A 19,220-nucleotide genomic window follows, 5' to 3' on the forward strand; every position below is an offset into this window, starting at 1 on the left:
ACAGTAAAGGAATGAAGAGAACAGAGAAGGAGCAACACTGCTGGCCAGAAGGAACAGATGGTAGCTGGGGAATGTGTCTTAGGGGCATGATTAGCAAACTGTGAAAAATCTGGGAGAGGATTCAGGTGAACTAAAAAAAAAATAGAGGGGAGAGAAGTTGGATTGGTAAGCACAGAGGCCTTTCTTCTTTAAGACACTTATACAAGGAAAATGAGCCGATTTGTGTTTTCAGAGCCTCATTCTCCTTGCTGTGAAAAAGTAGCCCCCCCACCTCCTCCGGCACCCCAGGAGACTCAGTGGGGGACAACCGCAAAACAATGACGTGGCTGTTAGTTACAGCAGAGGCAGCAAAAGTGAAGAGAACATTGGAAAGAGAACTGATGGCGAGTTTGGGTGACCTAAGGAGGGTATGTGTTAGAAAAGTAGAAAATTGTTAGGAACGACCCACGGACTTCTGACAGAAGCAACTAGGCAAATAACTGAACCACTTAAAGTAGGAGAAAAACCAGGAAGTGATCAACTGCGTTACACTAAGGGAAATGCAAAAGTGGAAACAAAAAATGAACTAAAAGTTCATTACATTAGGCAGCATAGATGCCACTGACGATCCCAGTTGAGAAGTTTTGGAATAGTGTTTAATAAGGAAAACAAATTTAAGAAATTTATTTGCATAAAGGAGCATGCTTGCACTAAATGCTGCAGGATAACTATGCAAAACAGCACACTAGAATAGAAACAGAAAATACAGAATCTTCTATTTGGATTTTCGTTCAAAAAAGTATGCCAATCAGAGTTAAAATATAACTAGAGAACCTAGCTATTAATATAGCTAGAGAAGCTATACTGAGGGAAGAAAGTTGTGCATAGGAGAGAGGGTAGTGATGGCCTGGTCATTCCTATTTCTACCCACTGCTATAAGATTCTGCAACCAAACGTGCCTGGTTAAGTAAATTTACATGTTATGTTATGTAGTTTTGACTAACTCAACCTTCAACCTAGCTTTAAATATAATTATAGGGTGGGAAGACAGCTCAAGTGATAAGAACATATGCTGAGCTTCTATGAGGGCCTGAACTCCATTCCTGATACCACTGGACACTCCAAGCACCACCAGATATGGCCCCGGGGCCCCTGGACACCACCATATAAAACATGATAAAGGGATTACAAAGATCTCTAAACAATGAGGCGAATACTAATAATGCAGGCACACATAAGCCAAGGAAACACAGTGCTTAGAAATCTACCTGATCAGTATGAACCTTTCAACTGCTATATTTTTGTTTTTTGGGGGGGACCAAAACCAGAGGAGCTCTGAAGCCAATCCTAGTGGTGCTCTGGGGACCATGTGGTGCCAGCAACAGAATCTAGACTAATTAAAAAAAAAATCACAATCTACTAAGATCTGACTAAATCTGCCCCTCCCCCAATTAAAACAACTATATTTAAAATAGTATTTTGAATATATTTTAAATACTTATGTTCATATTCAATAAATGACTATAATGATAAAATGTGTTTTAAAATGAAAGGTATTTACTCTTTAGCTCTCTTTCAAAATATTTATTATTTATTTATTTATTGCTTAATGCATATTTTTGGGCATTTATTTATTTATTGCTTAATGCATATTTATTATTTATTTATTAATTTATTAATTTATTAATTTTTAAGACGATTAAAAATTGATTTACAAAGTTGTGATTTGCAAAGTCGTTCATAATAGAACTGTTTCAGGCATACAGTGTCATAACAGCAATCCCATCACTACTGTCCCCAGGATCCCTACCTATTCCCCAAGCCTGCACCTTTGGCAGGCAAAAAACAAATTTGTTTCAGATTGCTTGTTCCAACAAAATTTACAAAAATGGCAAACAGAATTATCATTCAGATTAGAAGGAACAACACAGACCTTCATAGATAGGCAACAGCTGAGGGAATTCATAGCCTTGAAACCAGTTTTGCAAGAAGCATTAACATAGCTTCTTTAAAGGCCAGAATTTCCCATCATAAGGTATTGAATATGGTACTCACTAATGTTATATATGGTTGTCCCCTATTAGATTAAGAAGGGTTATAAGCATATAGCAATTGATGATCAAAAATCGAATTATTGATTTATTTTCTAATAATTCTATTTGCCATTTTTAAAATTTTTTTGGACCAAGTAATATGAAATCAATTTGTTATATGCCTGGCAAAGGGACCAAATTAAAAACAGAAGCAGCCTGTTTTGTTTTTTGCGCTATACCTGGTAATGCTACTCAGGGGCAACTCATGGGAACCATGTGGTACCAGGAAGAGTACACAAACCTCCAGCATGCAAAGCACATGGTCTAGCCCTTCTTGCTCGCTTTAGTTGCTCTATAATGTACACACTACACTGGCATGATAGCACATGCATATGATTCCTAAACTTATATATGGAGAGGATATGGTGATAACCTTATAGTGATAGGGTATGTATTAAAAGTGGAAAAAACCCTGCTAGACAGCATATGAAAAGTGAAAATAGTGAGTTCAGGAAGTTCATGCTGAAATTGCTGTAAAGAGGTAGTAAGAGACACTGAACCTGCAAGCTCCAGGGGCCAACGTGTTTCTCAACTAACTGTATGCAGAGAGCATACAGGAAGGAAAGGTCCTTAAACACTTCAGAGTTCCAGGTTCTTCCTTCTCCCTCTCTGGTTCAGCCAGTCTGAGTTTTATTCAGGAACCTGCAAGTCCAGGTTATTCTATTTGTTATTATTTTTTGTTGTTGTTTTGCTTTTTGGGTCACACCTGGCGTTGCACAGGGGTTATTCCTGGCGGTGCTCAGGGGACCATATGGGATGCTGGGAACTGAACCTGGGTTGGCTGCATGCAAGGTAAATGCCCTACCTGCTGGGCTATTGATCCAGCCCTAAGTCCAGTTTATTCTGATGTCAATGGTCCAACATTAAGTGAAAAGTGGGTTGAAGCAAGGTTCATACAATCTCTATGCCATTGAGAATAAAGCAAAAGGAGGGTTAAAACTAAGTACACAGGAGAGCCCACAGTAACCAGACAAGGGACACATGGACAGAGAAGGGGTCACACACACACACACACAAGAAAAGAAAAAAAAATCCTCCATTTTCATTTCAAATAATTTTTTGGGAGGGAGAGGGGGACACACTCAACTGTGCTCCTTGACAGTCAGAGGTTACTCCTGTCTCTGTGCTCAGTGATCACTTCCGGCAGTGCTCTGCTTGGGGAACCATATGATGTGCTAGGGATCTACTCCAGGTCAGACAGATGCATGCCTTATCTGATCTTCTGTATACTATCTTTCTGGCCCCCATTTCAAAAAGAACTGCTAAAAAAAAAGGCACATACAGTTCTCTCTCTCTCTCTCTCTTTCTCTCTCTCTCTCTCTCTCTTTCTCTCTCCCCCTCTCCTCTTTCTCTCCCCCCTCTTTTTTATGGGCCATGCTCAACCTGTACTCAGGCACCACTTCTTCTTAAATGTATATTTTCATTTACTGAGAGAGAAAGAGCTCATTCAGAGAATTTCTATTTTCAATTTAACACTTTCAATCTGAGTATTACTGCATTTATGGGGTTTTAATGGCATTCAAATGATCTTGAACAATAAAAGTTTATTTTCTTGCCTTAGTTTTTTCCATATTCATTGGCACAACTCCAAAAGAACTAAGTCATAAAAATAGAAGTTTGCTGATTACATTGCGATTACAGCAGCTGGGTTACATGTACATAAGGCAGCAACTAATTGCTTTGAGAGAGTAAGTTATTTGAAGTACAACTGGAAGTTTAAAATGTGAAACCTGTTTAGTTAACATTTTTTCTTCACTATTCATACTGAGATTCCAATTATTGTTTTTATGATATGTATGTTTATATATGTTTATAGGAATCCTTTTACTTTTTAATTTTGACATTTTAATCCATCTGTTTTTGATGCTAGTATAAAGATATAAAGAAATAAGGCTTTTATTTTTCATGTCCCTCAGTTCACAAGACAGATCAGGCCAAAGTATACATGAGGTGGGGTTAAGGAGTCTCCTCCTTCTATACAGTCGGTGCAAACAACAGTCTGTGGGAAGCACCAGGAGACCAAGAAATCAGTTTAAAAATCACAAAGAAACACCAGGAAAGAAAATTACATCCAGTTGCTTCTGAACCTGCATGTCAAGTCCATCTCTACATTATAAAAACTCCCGTAATATATATTTAAGATATTAGTATCACTTGATCACTTGACTTCCCGTTAATCATCGATTTGCTCGAGCAGGTGCCAGTAACGTCTCCATTTGTCCCTGTCGCATGCTAGTGTATCCCAATAGCGTCTGTTCACTCTAGGAACATGAAGAGCCTCAAACCGATCGTTCATGATCTTGATCAAGAAGTCTGACCATCTGGTAGGTAGGCGGCCACGCGGTCTTTTGACATCCCGTGGAATCCAGCCGGTAACAGCTCTAGTCCAGCGGTCGTCTTTAAATCTCATTACGTGACCAGTCCATCTGGGTTTTGACACCTTGGCAAACGAGACAGCGTCCCTGATTCTTGATCGTCGACGGATGTCAGAACTCCGGATTCTTTCTCTCATTTGAGTGAAACGTGATATTCCAAGCATAGCTCTTTCAATTCCTCTTTGGGAGACCTGAATAGTGTTCTCATCCTGTTTACTTAGGGCCCAGGTCTCTGAGGCATATGTTAATGCAGGAAGAACAGTGGAATCAAAGAGATGTGCCCGGAGCCGGAGGTTCTTTGTCCTCTTAGCTATTTCTTTGATGCTCTTGAAGGCGTTCCAAGCCGCTCACTTCCTCCTGCGTAGCTCGGGTGCCAGGTCATTTGTCATGTTGACTTCTCGACCTAGGTACACATAGCTGTTGCATTCGGAGATGGTCGTTCCGTTGAGAGTGAATGGGGCATCAGGAACGAGGCTGTTTCTCATAAACATTGTCTTCGTAAGATTCAGCTGCAGTCCGACCTTTCCACACTCACGGTCGAAGTTGGCCAGCATTTGTGCCGCTTGGCTGATGTTTGGTGTTATTAAAACAATGTCCTCAGCAAAGCGGAGGTGGTGTAGTTGCCGACCTTCACTCCCATTCCTTCCCATTCCAATCATTGCATGATGTTCTCGAGGGTGGCACTGAAGAGTTTCGGTGAAATGGTATCACCCTGCTGAACCCCTCTCTTGACATCAATGATTACTTCTTTGTAGAATGGTGAGATCCTGGTAGTGAATCCATAATACAGCTCACGGAGGATCTTGATGTATTGAGCTTGACTGCCGACTGGCTAGGCTTCAATGACCGCTTCTGTCTCAACAGAATCAAAGGTCTCCTTTAAATCAATGAACGTTAGACAGAGCGGCATCTTGAACTCCCGAGAAACCTCAATGAGCTTGGTTATCGTGTGGATATGGTCGATGGTGCTGAACCCTTTGCGGAACCCAGCTTGCTCACATGGTTGTCCTTCATCTAGTGTTCTGCCAATCCTATTTAGGATGACTCGAGTGAACAACTTGTAGATGACAGACAACAGGCAGATGGGGCGATAGTTGCCAATGTCATGGATGTTTCCCTTCTTGAACAGTAGTACAGTCCTGCTGGTTTTCCATTGGGACGGAACCTTGCATTCAGACAGGTAGCGTGTGAAGAGCCTAGCCAGTGTATTGATGAGTACTGACGGCAGGTTCTTCAGGTGTTCAGGTCTGACCTTGTCTGGGCTGGGTGCTGTTCGTTTCTTTACTGACGAAATGGCGTGTCGGATTTCGGAAGGGAGAACATTGGGAATGACATATCCATCCTGTGGAATTTGGTACCAAGACCATCCATGGTAACTCACAGTTCTAGAAGGCCGAATCTAAACGTTGGACATGAGAGTCTCCCGGTGGAAGATTCCACAACGAAATAGACCACATCATATTCAATCAACGGTTTTGCCTGACCGATGTCGCTGTTGTCCCAAAATTCCAAATGGGATCAGACCACCGTCTCCTTCGTGCAAAATTCTACTTCACAGAGCAGAGAGAAAGGGCTGCAAAGTTTAAAAAGAGAACTCCCAGAACGACCACCAACTGGGAGCTCTTTGGCACTATTGTGGCAACATGGCAAGATGCCATTGTTGACAATATTGACGAGGAATACGATCGACTGGTTCAGCACCTCCATGATTGTGCAAGGAACGCCAAGAGAGAGATAGCCACAAAAAAACGCCTGTCTTCAAAAACTCTTGAGCTTATTCGCCACCGTGGTTTGGCGCATGCCTCAGGCAACCGCAAGCAAATGTCTGAGCTCACAAAGCAGTGCAGAGATGCGATCAAGGAAGACCTCAAAGAGAGAAGAGCAGAAGTGCTGGTAGATGCTGCAGAAGCCGGGAAAAGTATTCGTAATGCCCGCCTATCCTTCGCCAACTACAAGACCAAGATGACTGCCCTCCGACGTCCTGGTGGATCTATCACATCCTCCAGAACAACAATGGAGAAGATTATCCATGACTTCTACTCAAATCTCTTCGATAGTCATGTCCACTTGCCGACATACCAAGATATTAGTATATGCTATCATCTTTTAAGTTTATATTTAAGATTATGAGAAATAAGTACAACGTCTTTTCTGATATAACTAGTGGAAGATTAGTGGATTCCCTTACTTAGTAAGATGCCCCAGCATCATCAGTCCAAAACCCCTTTTCTACCTTTATACAAGCCACGCTGCAGTGGGTCTTAAATTTAGAAAGAGGTTTTGTTTTTGTGTCACAGCTCTAGCAGTGTTTAAGGATCACCCCTGATGGTTCTTGAAGGACCACATGGTGCTGGTGATTAAGCCTGGTCTCCTATAGGCGAAACATGTGCTTCAGTCTGTTGAGCCATATCTCAGGCCCCTAGAATAAGTTTTTCAGATTACTTTTTGCTGTTGTTGTGGGGCCATACCTAGCTGTACTCAGGGCATATTTCTTGTTCTGTGCTCAGTGATCACTCCTGGTGCTGCTCAGGAGACCACAGGTAGTGCAAGGTAACAAACTCAGGTCAGTCACATACAAGGCAATTGCCTTGCTGTACTCTCTCTCAGGGCCCCAAGAATCAGTTTTAAACAATTAACTATTCCTATGGTTGTGTTTGGGGGCAGAAGGACCTTAAGGCCATACCCGTGGTTTGTCAGGATTGAGTCCTCGCTCTGTGCTCCGGGATCATTCCAGGCAGTGCTCAGGGGACTGCATGTGGTGTCAGTCAGCCTTGGTCAAGGCAGACACTATCCTTTACACTATTCTCTGATCCTAATTGTTATTGTTTTAAAAAGTGAAATAAAAGTTTTTTTTTGTTTTTTTTTTTGCTTTTTGGGTCACACCTGGCGATACATAGGGGTTACTCCTGGCTCTGCACTCAGGAGTTACTCCTGGCGGTGCTCAGGGGACCATATGGGATGCTGGGAATCAAACTCGGGTCGGCCGCGTGCAAGGCAAACGCCCTACCTGCTGTGCTATCTCTCCAGCCCCGAAATAAAAGTTTTATGTAAAAAAATTTACTTAGGGAAATGTGAGGGGATAGAAAGAAAAATACATGCTCAAAAGAGTATGAGGGCTTTTCTGAGGAGAAAAAGCTAAATGTAACAATTTCTTCATCTTCTTTTTTTTAAAATCACACCTGAAGGTGCTCAGGAATTACTCCTCACTCTGTGTCAGGGATCACTCCTGGTGCTGCTTAGGGGAACATACACAGTGCTGGGGATCAAACCCAGACTGGGAACATGCAGAACAACATGCTGGTTCTATGTCTCTAGCCCAAACTGTTAAATTTTTAAACATAGATTTCATCAACTTGTGACTTCACTAACTTCACTTACTTCTTAACAACAACAACAACAACAAAATCATCTTTTTTCGTATTTACAGAAGTAATGCTTCAACAAGTTTCAGGAAATAGTGAAAGGCATAGATGAAATGAATTATACTACTTAAAGGGTAAAGGTAAAGGCCCTCCCGTTGATCGTCGATTTGCTCGAGCGGGCCCAGTAACGTCTCCATTGGAGACTTTGTTGTTACTGTGTCTGGCATATCGAATACTCTCGGTAGCTTGCCGGGCTCTCCGAGAGGGGCAGAGGAATTGAACTCGGCTCGGCCATGTTGGCCGCTTGTAAGGCGAACGCCCTACCCGCTGTGCTATCGCTCCAGCCCAATTATACTACCTAGAGAAAATTATGACTAAATGTCTATATATTGCTTTCTGGACCTTTTTAAAGTGCATGCATACACTTACAATGAAAAATTATGGGCCAGAATGATAGTACAGCAGGAAAGGTGTTGCCTTGAGGCCAACTCAGGTTCAATTCCCGCCATCCCATATAGCTCTTTTTTTTTTTCATCCCATATAGTTCTGAGCTCTGCCAGGGGTGATCCCCAAGAACAGAGCCAGGAATAAACCGTGAACATCACCAGGTGTGACCCCAATCCATAAATAAATAAAATAAAGAAAATTATACACACACACACACACACACACACACATACACACACATATATATATATATATCATGTTTCTTTCAGAATTATCAGTTTACCTTTAATGTCCATATAATTGTATTCATGACAAAATAGACCATATCCAACCTTTTCAGATGCTAAGGTCAATATAATGTATCCTAATTTAAGCAATCTCAATTAATTAATGGAATGTTTGCATATTTTATTTATTGTGAAGAAATAGAGACCTTTGCTTTTGTTTATTTTTTGCTACACCTGGAAGTGTTTAGGGTTTACTCCTACCTCTGACCTCTGAGGTCACTCCAAGAAGGACCACATGTGGTGTGAGGAATTGAACCTCATCAATTGTTACCCACTTTACTGTCTTTCCAGCCCCGAAACTGGACATTTAGATCTTATGGCTAAGAGGTTGCTTCTCTTATAAAACCACATAATGCATTCAGACAGGAAGGTGTCTTAAGAAATTAGTTTACCTCACTTTATTATTTATTAGTAATACTATATGATTCTCACAATTTCCAATGAAATACTCTCTTATTCTTCTAAAGAGAAACTCATTTAAACAAATATGCAGTAATTTCTACAGTGATGAGAGTTTATGAAAAGTGCTTAAGTTTCATATAAATCATTAGCCAAATAAGAATACACATTTGGGCTAGCTGTTAAGAACTATTAATAATTGTCAAATGCTTATTTTAAGCAAATCATACTTTAGAACATATTTTCAACCTACATACAAATTGCAAAATTAGAAACATAATGCTTCTAAAACAGTGATATTTATGTCTTTGAAAAACTGTTTGCTATTCTGAGTCTGCTTTTGGAAGGCAAAGAATATTAAAGTATATAACAAATCATCAGTAAGTGATTTCTTATAGGGGTATTATATCCTCAGCGTATATAATAAAAATCAAATGGATTACCTGGAAAATGCAAAATGAAAGTCATAATGAGAAATTTCTTTTCTTCCTTTTACCCCCACCCCAATCACCTCCCAGAGAAATGTCTTAATACTCACCAAAATTGCTATGTTACAAAGAATAGTAACAAGTGTCAGTGAGGATACCAAAAAAAACAATCTTGGAAAACAACTTGGTCATTTCTTAAAACATTAAACATAAACTTACCATATAACCCAGTGGTTCCCACTCCTAAGAATCTACTCGAGAAATAAAAACATATTTCCACACAAAGCCTTATATGTGACTGTTCACAGCATGATTATTCATAATAAGCAAACATGGAAAATAACCCACTAGCTATTGAATATTAATAAAGAAATAAAAATATCCTACAATATGGATACATTTTAAAAATCATGCAAAGTAAAAGATAGAAGAAAAAGACTATCTCCTTGTAATTTTATATAAATTCTATTTATATGAAATGTACAGTAAAGGTAGTTTCTAACTACCATCGCCATCTAATCAATAATATATTCCAGTAAATTATACCATAGAGGAAAGGTATATTGCAAAACTCCAATGTTGCAACTACTAGCTGTCTTACATTTCAAAATTTTACTTGAATAGGTATTGAGCAAAAATATCCTACAGTAATTATAAGGTTCACCAGTGTTCATAATTCAGCTGGCTTATAAGCAAATTAAATGCTTTTGAAATCTCTTTCTTGCTATGTAACTTTGGCATATTTTATTTCGGGGGAGGCAGGAAAGATACAGCGGAGCAGAGAGGGTGCTTGCCCTTGCACGGGCCAGCCAGGTTTTGATTCCTGGCATCCCCTATGGTCTCCCAAGCTAACTATGCTCAGTGGTTATTCCTGACTCTGCACTGAGGAAACACTCCTGGTGGGGTGTGGGGGATGCACATACACTGGGAGAATGGGGTTCACCTTAACTGTGCTTAGGACTTACTCCTGGATCTGTGCTCAGGAGTTACTCCTGGCACTAATCAGTACACCACTATGGATCAAATCTGGGTCTGCCACAAACAAGGTAAGCGTCTTGCCTGCTGTGCTATTTTTCCAGCCTACTTTGTTGATTTTTACCTTCCCAACTTATATGACCTATACCGTCTTTTTATAGAAAAATAAAGCACAGCAGCACGTTGAAAGTCAATTAGGTACATTTAGTATAAAAATACGTCATTTGAAAATCAAGAGACAGTGGGCTATCTGCTCAACATTTTCTTAAGATGTGCATGGGCCACAGGAGTGGAGGAGAACTGGGAACAGAGCAGAGATTAAGGCACTTGCCTTGCATACAGACGACCTGGGGTCGATCCCTGGCATCATATATGGTCCCCTGATTCTTCAGCTCAAAGCCAGGATTAAATCCCAAGCAATGCTGGATATGTGCTCAACAATAAAAGAACTACAGAGTCCAGAGAACTAGTACAGGAAGTAAGGCACTTGTCTTGCATGCAGATGCATTGGCTGCATCCCTAGTTCGAGTCCTACATGATTTCCTGAGCATGCAAGGGTCACTTTTAAGCTTAGAACCAGAAATAGCCCCTGGGCACAACCATCCCCCACCCAAAAAAAAATCATAATGAGTTAAAGTAACCCCATTTTTCTGTTACTTTGTGGTAATAGAATGAACTAAATGAATCAGCACATCTACTTAGAGAAGGAATCATTTTTACTAAAGGAAAATCTTTAAAGTTCTGAACAATTTACAAAGGTTTTGTTTTGTTTTGGAGGGAGGCACATCCTGTGGTGCTCAGGGCTTACTCCTGGCTCTACACTCAGGGATCAGCCATGGTAGTGCTCATGGAACCATATGGAATGCTGGAGACTGAACCCGGGGTCAGCCACGTGCAAGGCAAGCGTTATGCCCATTGTACTATCTTTCCAGCCCCAATGTAGCTTTAATATATGCTCGCTTATCTGGTGTCCACAGTCACTTAGTACCAATGCTAGCTGATCCAACAATGTCTATTAACAGCTTTTCCTAAAGTCCATGCTTATTATTACTACAGCTTAACATTAGTTGTGAAACTACTGAGAGGGGAAATGTTTATTTTAAAGACTATTTAACTTAAGTTGTTTAAGGAAATGGCAAAGAAATGTATTTTAATCCTCTACAAAAGTCTGAAAACCAATCAAAAAAATTCCACAGGGCAAGGCAGAAGGCTTAAAGAGCAGGAAGCATGCATTGTACAGGAAAGTCCTGAGTTTAAACCACATTGGTTCCTCAAGCAACACCAGGAAAGGTCCTCCCAAACACAATAATAAACAAATGTGTGTGTGTGTGTGTGTGTATATATATATATATGTATGTATATATATATGTATGTATATATATATGTATGTATATATATATATACATATAAAAAATATCATTTGTCACTTGTCATCCCGATGATCACTGATTTGCTCGAGTGGGCACCAGTAACGACTCCATTCGTCCCTATCGCATGCTAGCATAGCCCAATGACATACTGGGGGTTCTTTCAGGGTTAGGGGAATGAGGCCCATTATTGTTACTGTTATTTGCATATAACAATAACAACAGAGCCTGGCAAGCTACTCGTGGTGTATTTGATATATATGTATATATACATATTACACATACATACAAATATATATATACATACATATATATGTAAATTTTTCCCCATCTGGTCCTTTTACATTTATTTTTTTTTCTTTTTGGCGGGGGTGGGGGTAGGGTGGGGGGGTGGGGTGTGTCATCTCAGTGATACTGAGGGCTTACTCCTGGCTGTGCTTGGGGATCACTCCTGGCAGGCTTGGTGGACCATATATGGGATGCCAGAGATCGAACATCCTACCTGCTGTACTATCGTTCTCACCCCGATTCTTAAAGCTTTAGAGGCAAATTAGGTTTGTGCCAATCTACACAAAGAAATGACTGCCAATTATGTGAATATCAAGAATGGGAAGTTAAAATCTGGTGGGACTCAGCTATAGATTAAGGGCAGATTTAAAAACTTACTCTCTGCTATTTCATTTCATTTCATCATCATTTCATCATCCTGTTAATCGTCGATTGCCTCGAGCAGGCCCCAGTAACGTCTCCTTCATCCTAGCCCTGAGATTATATTCAGGGCTCTTTAGGAGAATGAGACCCATCATTGTTACTGGTATTTGGCATATTTGGTAGGCCACGGGGAGTTTGCCAGACTCTGCCCTGTGGGCAGGCTACATTCGACAGCCTGCAAGTTTGTCCAAAGTAGGAATGAGATAATAAGATGTTGCATTCGCGGCCGCGTGGTTCCGGGATCTGGATTTTTTAGTCTCTGAGTCTTGGCCGCTGATGGGATTACACGGCGCCAGGGGGCCAGGTGGTGGGTGTGACCCCCGCCTACTGGAATTTGGAGGATCTGGGTGGAAGATGCTCGACTCCAATTCGAGTAGGCTTGGAGGTCTCGGCCCCGGAACCCGCGTGGCTTTGTCCCTCTGCCAGTACCTTCATGTGTGCGGAGAGTGGTCTCAGCATGGTGGTGGCTGGTCCTGGAGGTCTTCGGCTGCCGGAGCCCCGGTCGGGGCGGGAAGGAAAGCTCGACCCGCTCCCCTCCAAGGGGTCCCGGCGAGGGACACCCAGGCGCGGGGCAAAAGACTGCACTGTTCTCGTCCGGGATCTGGATTTTATAGTCTCTGAGTCTTGGCCGCTGATGGGATTACACGGCGCCAGGGGGCCAGGTGGTGGGTGTGACCCCCGCCTACTGGAATTTGGAGGATCTGGGTGGAAGATGCTCGACTCCAATTCGAGTAGGCTTTACTCTCTGCTATATGGATGACAATATCCAGGTGTTTTACTAAGACTAAAACATGGAATTAAATATGCTGTAGCACTGACTGACTGACCTCCCGTTGTTCATCTATTTGCTTGAGCAGGCACCAGTAATGTCTCCATTGTGAGACTGGTTGTTACTGTGTTTGGCATATCGAATATGCCACAGGGAGCTTGCCAGGCTCTGCCGTGTGGGCGGGATATTCTCGGTAGCTTGCTGGGCTCTCTGAGAGGGACAGAGGAATCGAACCCGGGTCAGCCATGTGCAAGGCAAATGCCCTACCCACTGTGCTATTGCTCCAGCCCAATTAAATATGCTACTGATATAAAGTATGATAGAAATTCTCCTAAAGTAAACATTTAAGAGAATGTTTAAGGACATTTAACAAAAAGAATTTCTGCAAACAAAACAATTTCCTATTTTATGCAAGTTCATTTAGATGGTCCAAGTATGCCTGTTTCATTTCAGTTCTTCAGAAACACATCTCTGTGGGTAGCAGCTCAATGGCGAGGAATGCTCTGCATAAATGAGAACCAGATTCAATCTCCAACAATACAATGTCTCTCCTGCAAGCACTAATAGCAGTAACTCTGAGCACAGAACCAAGCAAAAACCGAAAGAAGCAAACAAAAGAATATCTATGCTCACAGTTCTTCAGAGGTATATAACTATGCACAACTAATTTATTAGCACCACTATCAGAAAGTAAGCGATTATTTAACTTAAACCTGAAATAGCTGATCTTTTTTTTAAACTGAATTAAGGCATTGACAATGGTTAATTTTTTGGAAGTCATAATGCCCCTGGTGAATGGCAGCATGTAGAGGTTAGATGGGATCTGTCAGTGAGGTAAAGGGAAAAAAAAATGATGTAAATACTCCCTGACTAGATATTGTAACTGATTTAAGAACCAAGGCAAGAGGTAGATGTACAAATGATAAATAAAACTTTGGTTACTTCAAAAACAACACATCAAGATTTAAAAGTAATAAAACATTAATAAAAGACTTAACATTTTCTCACTTTTGTTAAGTTTCTGGAATTTTTTTTCAAGAGCTGAGGAAATGTAGGCATAGCACAGCGGGTAGGGCGTTCGCCTTACAAGCGGCCAACATGGCCGACCCGAGTTCGATTCCTCCGCCCCTCTCGGAGAGCCCGGCAAGCTACCGAGAGTATTCGATATGCCAGACACAGTAACAACAAAGTCTCCAATGGAGACGTTACTGGGCCCGCTCGAGCAAATCGATGATCAACGGGAGGGCCTTTACCTTTACCTTTAAGAATCAAGAATAACTAGGCATACAATTAGGAATAAATCTGAAACATATTTCTAAACTTTGCCGTTTCCACACTTTGAAAGGGGAGAAGTAAGGTTTAATTCTACATTACCATTGAAGCAGACGGTGGATTTGATGGCTGCCCTCCGTGGTCCCCTGCTTGCTGGGTTAACCCAGGAGGATTTGAAGACTGTGGAACAGGGAGCTGGGGAGTAGTTGTTGATTGCTGAGATAATTCTACTTTATAGCTCTTATTTGATCCATCCAATCTGCTACTTCTCTCTGTGGCGATTAGGTCACGAATTTTTTGCAACTGCTCCACTGAGGCTTTTTTAGGAAAGATAAGATGTGTTTCTCCCTGAAATTTACAAAATAAGGAAAACACTTAAACCTCCGCTTTCCACTGACATTCAGGTGTACATACTGAATATATTCACATACAGATACTCCGCATACATACATCTAGATGTATTACATAAAATGAAGCCAATATTTCAGAACACATTTTAACAATCCTTCTGATTTTCTAACAGTATGGCACTTACTATTAGAAAATATGGCCAGAAATAAGTAATATTTAGTCATAAACCAAAAAATAAAAAGAAAAGTATTATTAGCACATAATATTTAACTATTTTATTTGTTCAACAAACCTTTAGAAAATATTTATATTTTTAAAAAGTCATAAAGTATCATAAAGGCTAGAAAAAAATAAGTCTAGTGAGATAGAACGGTGGGTGAGGTGCTTGCCTTTCATGTGACGACTGAAGTTCGAGCCCCAAGCCTGGCTGTGCTCAGGGTTTATTCCTGGCTCTACTGTGCTCAGGGATCACTTCCAGTGCCAGGGTGAAGGGGAAGGTGGGAAAACAATAATAATAATAACAATAACAATATAATAAAATAAATGAAAACAGAAAAAAATAGAGTTGCAAAAATTTATTCCTAGCTTCTCTATAATAGTGTACGACACTACTATTCTATAAATAGTAGAAGTAGCCTACAAAATGATTGAAGTTCACATACAACAAATATAAAAGTACATAAAGACCTAGGACCCTTATAAATCAACTCTTTAAACAGATGACTAAAAGTCTGTACATGGGTCTTACTCCTTTTTCTACAGTAACAAAAAATATACCCTCTTAGCCCAAGGACAACAGAATGGTAATCCATACAAAAAACTAAAACTCTATTTCAAGTAGTAATTCATTTAATAAATACCTAAAATATAATCAGAATAATCTGACATACAGTAGCCCTCTTACTTACGTGTGGGGGATTACAGTGCAAGGCCTATACTAGATTCCTGAAACTGAGAATAGTACACAACCCTACACATGCTATGTTTTTTCCTCTCTGTACATATAATGCCACTGCACACCAAGAAAACTGCAGTGTAATGTAAACATAACTTTAAAAAAAAATATTAGTGAATCACTGTGGGGTACAGTTACAGACTTACAAACTTTTGTGCTTGTGTTTTAGCCATACAATGATTGAGTACCCATCCCTCTACCAGTGCCCATTCTCCACCACCAATGATCCCAATATCCCTCCCACCACCCCCCTCCTTCCCCCTACACCCCGCCTCTGTAGCAGGGCATTCCCTTCTGTTCTTTCCTTTGGGTGCTGTAGTTTGCACTAGAGGCACTGAGTGGCCATTGTGTTTGATCTATAGTCTACATTCGGCTTGCATCTCCCAACCCGCGCTGGTCCTACAAATACCCTTCACTTGGTGTTCCCTTCTCTAACTGAATTGCCTTTTCCCTCAGCATTTGAGGCCGGCTTCCAAGCCGTGGAGTAAACCTCCTGGTCCTTATCTCTATTATTCTTGGGTGTTAGTCTCCCATTCTATTACTTTGTATTACACAGATGAGCGCAATCTTTTTATGTCTCTTTCTCTCTTTCTGACTCATTTCACTTAACATGATACTTTCCATGTTGATCCATTTATACGCAAATTTCATGACTTCATCTTTTTTTTTGTTTTGTTTTTGTTTTCTGTTTTGGGGCCACATCTGGCGATGCTCAGGGGTTACTGCTGATGTGCACTCAGCAATTATTCCTGGTGGTGCTTGGGGGACTATATGGGATGCCAGAGATAGAGTCTGGGTCAGCTGCATGCAAGGCAAGTGCCCTACCTGCTGTACTATCACCCTAGTCTTATCTCTGCCTGTTTTCTGATGTTGAGACTGATACCAGGCTGAGAGAGAGCTGCTGGCCTTTACAGCTGGGGGAACCTAGCTCTCCTCTGGACAGGGGTTGTGGAGGCTGCTCTGTGCGGTTACCACACTGCACCCAGGTTTGTGGCAGGCCTCCTGGCACCTCCTCAGGGCTCTTCCAACTTCATCTTTTCTAACAGCTGCATAGTATTTCATTGTGTAGGTGTACGAAAGTTTCTTTAACCAGTCATCTGTTCTCGGGTATTCGGGTTTTTTCCAGATTTTGACTATTGTAAACAGTGCTGCAATGAATATACAAGTGCAGATGTCATTTTTGCCTCTCCAGGATATATCCCCAAAAGTGGTATATTTGGATCAAATGGGAGCTCAATTTCTAATTTTTTGAGAATCATCCATACTGTTTTCCAAAAGGGCTGAACCAGCTGGCATTCCCATCAGTAGTGAAGGAGAGTCCCTTTCTCCCCACATCTGTGCCAACATGGGTTGCTTTTGTTCTTTCAGATGTGGGCCAGTCTCTAGTGTGAGGTGATATCTCATTGTTGTTTTGATCTGCAGATCCCTGATGATTAGTGATGAAGAGCATTTTTTCATGTGCCTTTTGGCCATTCGGATATCTTCTTTGATAAAGTTTCTGTTCATTTCATCGCCCCTTTTTCTGATGGGGTTCTAAGCATAACTTTTATATAGACTAGAAATCAAAATATTTGTGGTATTCCCCTTACTGGATATCTGGTCTGGGAATAAACCCAAAAAATCTCCAAGGTGAGCCTGTCATGGGGAGGACTGGCAAAAAGGGACTATTTCTACAGTTGTGATGATTACATACTAGCTGACTGTTCAAAACAGAACACAGCCTTTTCCTAAATAAAGTTATCTCATCTCTGTGATGAGGTCCAGGAAAGAGAAAGCAGACATCTGGTTTAAAGGCAAATGTGAAGGTTTCTTATTTTATTAGTGAGAAAACACAACACCATGGTTAGGTACAGAAAAAAAAAAGCACATTAGGTGTCTGGATCCAGATTACAGAGCACACCTCTGAGAGGGCCCTGGTAAGAGAGAGGCTGTCTCTGCCCTATTCCCTTCCTTCCATGTTTTCATGAGCAGCCCTAAAAGAGTAAGATGATCATGGCAACATGCCTGTACAAATACTGTAATAATAGCACTGCGTTTTCATGAACGGACAAGATTAAAGGCTTAATACAGGCTTTGATTCAATAACATTGTTAAGAAATAAGCTGGGACTCCTAGTATCCTAAGCCAATGCTCAGTAATGGATGTAACACAAACTTGTAGCCTATATCCACAAAATTCTGGCAGTAACTTCTAGTCACTGAGAACCAAAATGGACCACCTCTAATGGCCAACGGTTATTAAACTGGTCAGTAAACTGGTAAATTGGTCAGCAAACTGAATGGATCGTATTTTCAGTTTGGATTTCACTCTTTATCATTCTATCTCAGAATTAGCATTAAAAAAAATTCCAGTCCCAGTAGTAAATGGGAAACAATGTGTCCAGAATTTTAACACATATTTCTAAGTACAGGATAGGTCTTTTTTTTTCTGGTTATTTTTTGGGTCACCTATGTATTGCTCAGTGGCTACTCCTGGCCCCAACTACCTGGTGCTGGGGACTGAAAGAGTCTTCCCATGCAAAAAACGTACTCAGTCTGTTGAGCTATCATTTTGGCCCAGAAGAGTCCTCAATTCCTACCTCACCTCAAACACATTTCTATTATAGCGGAAGAGTTCAATTTCAGCTGTTACTTCCTCCTGCAACTTAAGCATACTGATCATGATCATGACCACCCTGTTGTTCGTCGATTGCCTCGAGCAGGTGCCAGTAACGTCTTCTTCGTCTTAGCCCTGAGATTTTTTTTTTTTAAAGTGCCATATTCAAGGCTTTTTCAGGGTTAGGAGAATGAGACCCATCATTGTTACTGGTATTTGGCATATTGGGTATACCACGGGGAGTTTGCCAGACTCTGCCGTGTGGGCATGTTACATTTGGTAGCCTGCCAGTTTGACCAAATTAGGAATGAGATGATAAGATGTCGCGCGGCCGCAAATGCGGCCACGCGCTTCCGGGAGCTGGGTGTGATAATCTCTGGATCCTGGCCGTTGTTGGAGTTACACGGCAGTTGGTGGGTGTAACTGTCTAGTTACTGGCAGGTCCAGTCCCAAACTGTGCAGGCTTGGAGATCTCAGCCCCGGGTCCCACACACCTGGGTTCCTCTGTCAGTTCTTTTATGCGTGAGGCTCATCCAAGTGTGTGGAGAGTGGTCCCAGCATGGCCTTGGCTGGGCCTCGGTGGTCTTCAGCTGTTGGGCCCTGGTGGAGACAGTCAGGCATAGGGTAGGAGACTCTGCCTTGTTCTCTCCCAGGAGCTGAGTGTGATGATCTCTGGATCCTGGCCGTTGTTGGAGTTACACGGCAGTTGGTGGGTATAACTGTCTAGTTACTGGCAGGTCCAGTCCCAAACTGTGCAGGTCTCCTACCCTATGCCTGACTGTCTCCACCAGGGCCCAACAGCTGAAGACCACCGAGGCCCAGCCAAGGCCATGCTGGGACCACTCTCCACACACT

General features: G+C 41.5%; 1 protein-coding gene and 1 pseudogene across 1 annotated transcript in view; both read right to left on the reverse strand.

The window, feature by feature from the left end:
• The window catches only part of NGLY1 (N-glycanase 1), an 82,441-nt gene that overhangs the window by 49,791 nt on the left and 13,430 nt on the right, over nt 1-19,220 (reverse strand). The window contains exon 3 of the mRNA XM_056129221.1: nt 14,567-14,812. Coding sequence (XP_055985196.1) covers nt 14,567-14,812 — 246 coding nt within the window. The remainder of the gene's footprint in view (nt 1-14,566; nt 14,813-19,220) is intronic.
• LOC130037975 (uncharacterized) lies at nt 3,976-4,093 on the reverse strand (annotated as a pseudogene).

Source organism: Sorex fumeus, unplaced genomic scaffold (genome assembly GCF_029834395.1).
Source record: "Sorex fumeus unplaced genomic scaffold, SorFum_2.1 ptg000072l, whole genome shotgun sequence".
In the NCBI taxonomy this organism is placed as follows: Eukaryota; Metazoa; Chordata; class Mammalia; order Eulipotyphla; family Soricidae; genus Sorex; species Sorex fumeus.